Raw genomic sequence first — 5,000 nt, forward strand, 5'->3', positions numbered from 1 at the left:
GGGTAGCAGGGTTGGTCAAAGGTATGGGGGAGGGCGTGCCTCGGCTTGACAGTCCGATGGCCGCGCTCCTCTGTCCGGATATGGTGTGGGAACCACTATGCAAGCCGGTCCTCCAGGGGAAATCGGCTAGGCGATTGGCTTATTGGGGTGACCAGTCATTTATCGCTGGTACACAATCGCTGGCTGCGGCGTCTAACATCGCCCACCTGGCTAGATTTGTATCGGGGATAATGACGGGCGGCACGGATCTGACCGAGGTGAAATGCGATCAGATCACCCAGGCTGCGGGAGCTGTCCTGCATCTTTCCCAGGTGCTGGCCATAGCCATGGGGAAAGTGCGCGCCCTGGCCACCCTGGGCCAGCGTCACCTTTGGCTGGAGCAGGCCCGTGTGCCAGAGAGGAAGAGAGCTCCTCTTCTGACGGCCGCCCTCTCCGACGCTGGCCTGTTCGGGAAGGCCCTGCGGTTGATGACCTCAACGTGCAGAGAGATGGCAGAGGAGAGATCCATCCTCCAACCCCATTTTCCGCCTCCCGTCCTTGCCGGTGGAGGCAGAAGGCTTCCGCGACGTCGAGCTGTCTCCGTCGCCGCTACCACTGCCTCCGCTACCATAGCTGCTGGCCCTGCCAAGAGGGCCAGGGGACGAAACGGCGCTTCTGCCACCGCCGGCCCATCCCAGACCGGAGGAGACGGTAGGGAACGTCGTGTCCAGCAGACTGTAACCTACCGTCCCTCCGGGGCTCCCCGGGGTGGCAAGACTCGAGCGGCGCGAGGTGGCAGACGCCGTTAGGAGTGACTTTGGAGGAGGGGGACTGTGTTTTGGCCGAACAAACTGTGTGTTTCTTCAAACAAATCATATGGTGGGGTTGTGTATATGAATCTGCCCTTTTTTACGTTGTGGGGTGAGTTGTGTTGTGTTACGAGGTTAAGCAAGGTCTGCAACGTACACTCGGTAATAGGTTCTATTTAGCTTGATGCTCCACATGCAGTTAGAACTGGTGTTATTCCATTGCTTTAACTAAGTATATGTGTTTTCACAATGCTGTGTGGTTTAGTTGCAGTAATACTCGTACGCACACTTTTCACGGCCTGGCCGTTTACTCTCGTTCAGCGTTTTTTCCTATGTATGACATAGGCAACGGGTATAGGATTCACGCACAGGCGACTTGTGTTTTGTTGTAAAACCTTTTACACTTTTTGTGGGTAGCGGGCATTGTATTAGCTTCGCTATGCTTTGCTTGCTACCGGAGGTTTTTCAAGATGGCTACGGTTGTTTTTCTGTGTGTAGGGATAAAGGGTGTGTTTTCGGGAGGGGGTGTCGGATAAACCCCTCCTTTCCCACTTGATTGGTTTAGGGGATTTTTGATCTTTTCTGCTGAGCCAGTCAGGGCCAAGCCAGTGCTTGACAAGGGGGGGGGGGGGGGGGGGGAGGGATATTCTACCGACTCCTGTTACATGACAGGATCCGGTAGGTTTCCCCCGCCCGTTGTAGCGTTGTTGCTATGGCGACGCCTTCCATGAGCTGGTGTCTTAAAGATGTCGAGGTTGGGCGCAGGGCTCACAGGCCTACTGCGCCCGGTTTATGTGTCAAACTTGAGTCTATTGGTCACGTGTCTCACAGTTTACATATCTTTTTTCTTGACCATAGTCTCATGTGGGAAGGTGTTTCTGGGAGGGTCTGGTCTTACACTCTGATTACAAGGAGTGACTGGATTGAAATCATGTGAAAAACAGGGTTTTTACTCCCAGCTGTGCAGTTGGGTCATACGGGTGATGCCTTTTCTTTATTTTTATAAAGAGTTGAATGTGTTTTGATGGATTGGAAATGAGGGTCCCTGATGGAAACAAGACTAACGTCTTTCTCAGGTCTGCCTCCCCTTAACCTATTGTGTGTATTGCCGTACTGGGTTGTACCCTTTCTGCAGTCTGTTGGGTAAATTTTTTTTTTCATTCATTCATTAATGGAGTTGATTGCATCTCGCCCCTCTTGTCGTTTCCCTGGGCGTCTTGGGGATTCAATATGGTGGTCTAAACGGCCTATTGTTGATGTGGGTATGTCCAAACGCACATAGTGCTGGCTCAGGATGTGCTTTTTGGGCCATTGGCTGACTAGCGCGCCTTGATTGCTTGGGTGAAACAGCGTTTTTATGAGAGCAATTGGGGTGGGTTTTTTTTTCCTCTTCCGACACCCTGTGTGGTTGTCGATGGGTTCCCGTTCATGTCAGGGGATGATGGCGGAATGGGTCTGGACATATGGGGAAGGGTCTCACGCCCTAGGGGTGGGCCACCGGGCGCGGTTCATACCGACACGTCTGGGTGGCGCCTTCTTTTTTATGTTGGGATCAACACGCATATCTGCCCCTTCTCCTGGGGTTGGCAGGTCGGCGTGATTAGGGCACGGGACTGGTTCTGGTCGCGCTGGTCCAGATCAGTTGCACCCGTTGTCCGCTGGGGATGCAGATCTGCTGTTCTGGTACCCTGAGGGACTTGGGGTTTTTTCAGGGGGAAAAATGCTAGGTCGGTCCGGGTGTCACAGGGTTGAGCGTTATGGGACCCTTGTTAGGTGCGTTGTATTCTGCACTGTCGTAATGGCTTACGGCCGTGCCGACCTGTACGCGTCCGATCTCGTCGGATCTCGACCGCTGTACGGGTTGGTCTTGGTTGGTACTTGGTTGGGTGACCTCCTGGGAATACCGAGTGCAGGGTGCTGGGGCTGGTCTTCCATTTTTACGCTCTTCTCTTGCGCTTGGCGCTGAGGGGCCTGTTGGGGTGGTTTTAACCTCCTCGGGGGACCCTGTGCCCCCCGTATCACCGGGCCCGGTCCGGGGTGATGCTCGTTGACCCGTAGGCCCGGGATAGCCCTGTTGGAAACCGGAACGCGGGCTGCGGCGGTGCCGCAGATGTGTTTTGGGGTTTCTTTCCTGAGGGGTTATGGGACCAACCATTGCATGGGGTAATGCCTGGGTGGTTGGTTCTCTGGTGTGTTGCTGCAGTGTCAACTCCCGGTTCTCCGGTTGAGGGTGCCCCTGCACGTTCATGACGTCTGCCGATCGTATGGGCTTTTTCTGTGGGCAGCTGTCAGGGGCCGAGTGGTCTAAGGATCCCACTTCTGACATGCTGTTTAAAGGCTTGGTTATGCGACAACGCCAGCTTACGTCCCTTCCGCCGGGGCGGCTGTTTTCAGCTGTCCTTTCTGGCGCCTGCCTCGTCCGCAGTTTCCAGGCTTGGGTTGACAGCCTGTTGCCTGGTCTTTTTCCCCGGTGCACTGCCTGCTTCCATTGGTTAACTCTTGTGTGTTATGACCATGCTGTCTGCCTGTTGCAGGGCCTGTGTTCCAGGCGGTGTGCTGTTGGGGTGGACAGGGCCCGCTCGGCTGAGGGGCCTTTGTCCGAATACGCTGGTGATGTGGGGGGCGGGGTCACTAGGTGCCCACCTGGTGGGGTCTTGATGCTGGCATCATGGACTTCTCCGGGCCCCCATTCCAGGGAGTCCAGTCCTTTTGGTGGGTCTGGGTCTTCCTTCGCGCTCCGCTGCTACGGCCTTGCCACAGGGTTGGGTTTGCCCTTGATCCCGTGATTCTGGGGGCAGTGACGAGGTTGTTTCCTACGTTCGTTCCCGGGTGGCATGCGGGTTGTGCGTGGGTGTAGTCGTGGGGTCAAGCCACGGTCTGCTCACCCTGTGCGTTGGGTTGCTTGAGTGCCTCTTCGCACGGTCGGGTCCGTCGCCCTCTCGTGAAGCCCCTAATAGGGGGGATGCCTTCCATTAGGGGGGGTCGGGGGGGCTCGGCCCTCCCTGTTCTGATGGTTGTGGGGGGCTGTCAGCGGGGTGTATTTGTCAGCCAGCGGCTCCGCTTGGCCTCCCTTTGTGCAGTAGTGATGCCAAGCAGAGCCCCTAACGGAACAGAACGTTAGGTTATGGCTATAACCAAGTTCTGTTAGTTAGGGGTGACGCTTGGCATCAGACGGCCGCTGCAGCCCTTGACCTCACCTTGTGGTGAAAGCTTGGGTAGGAGGAGAGCAGGTGACCACACACCTGCTTATGAAGGTAAGCTGATGAGGGGTGTGGTCAGACTAATACTGGTATTAAAGGTATATTTTGTGGAATTTTATTCAGTGCGCGTGCACGTACGCGAGGGAGTGCAGTAGTGATGCCAAGCGTCACCCCTAACTAACAGAACTTGGTTATAGCCATAACCTAACGTTACCGGTTCCTAACACAACAAAATACGCTTTTGTTCAATCTAAACTAGTTTTATTCATCCTGAACTGAAGCTTTGTTCGAAACAATTTTTATTCATCCTGAACTGAAGAAACGTTGTTCTAAACTAGTTTTATTCATCCTGAACTGAAGAAGCTCTGTTCTAAACTACAGTTTCATCCTGAACTGAACAATTTCCTTCCTAAACTACACTGTAAGAAAAAAAAATGTAAATGTCTGGCATCAATGGTTTCCAAATACTTACTGTCAAATTACAGTAAAATCAAATACATTTACAGATTACAACCTTTATTTAATGGTTAATATTTTGATACAAGGTAATTGACTATTTTTATGGTATTTACACTTAAAGTAGAAAAACAAAGGTAATCTGTAAAATAATACAGTGAATTTCCTGTGAAAATGCTTTAGTTTTTTACAGTGTACAGCTTCTTCTATTCTGAACTGAAGAAATTGTTTTAACAAGAATAAATGTGGCACACACACACACACACACACACACACACACACACACACACTCACTCACCTGTCTGAAGATCTCATCTTCCTCTCTGCGTCTGCGCTCCTCCACCTGTCTCCTCCCACTCTCCTCTGCCTCCCGCATCCGGCGCTGTCTCTCAGCCAATAGCGTTAAGGCATGAATCCTACGCTCATCCTGTAGACGAATCAGTTCCTTCGACTGAAAGTCAAAAATATCCGCAAGCTCCGCCCCCGCTACGCCGGCTTGGTACGCCTGCTCTTGGGAAGTCTAGGATGGGAGGAGGGAGGGTTGGGGTATAGTTTA

At 52.9% G+C, this 5,000-nt stretch overlaps 1 protein-coding gene across 1 annotated transcript in view; it reads right to left on the reverse strand.

Moving 5' to 3' along the window:
* Nucleotides 1-5,000, reverse strand: part of cfap91 (cilia and flagella associated protein 91) — a gene marked incomplete at both ends in the record, with an annotated part of 48,933 nt that overhangs the window by 17,580 nt on the left and 26,353 nt on the right. Inside the window, one exon of the mRNA XM_084314423.1 lies at nucleotides 4,743-4,964. Coding sequence (XP_084170549.1) covers nucleotides 4,743-4,964 — 222 coding nt within the window. The remainder of the gene's footprint in view (nucleotides 1-4,742; nucleotides 4,965-5,000) is intronic.

The sequence above is a fragment of the Notolepis coatsorum genome, assembly GCF_963971535.1.
Source record: "Notolepis coatsorum genome assembly, chromosome: 5".
Taxonomy (NCBI): Eukaryota; Metazoa; Chordata; class Actinopteri; order Aulopiformes; family Paralepididae; genus Notolepis; species Notolepis coatsorum.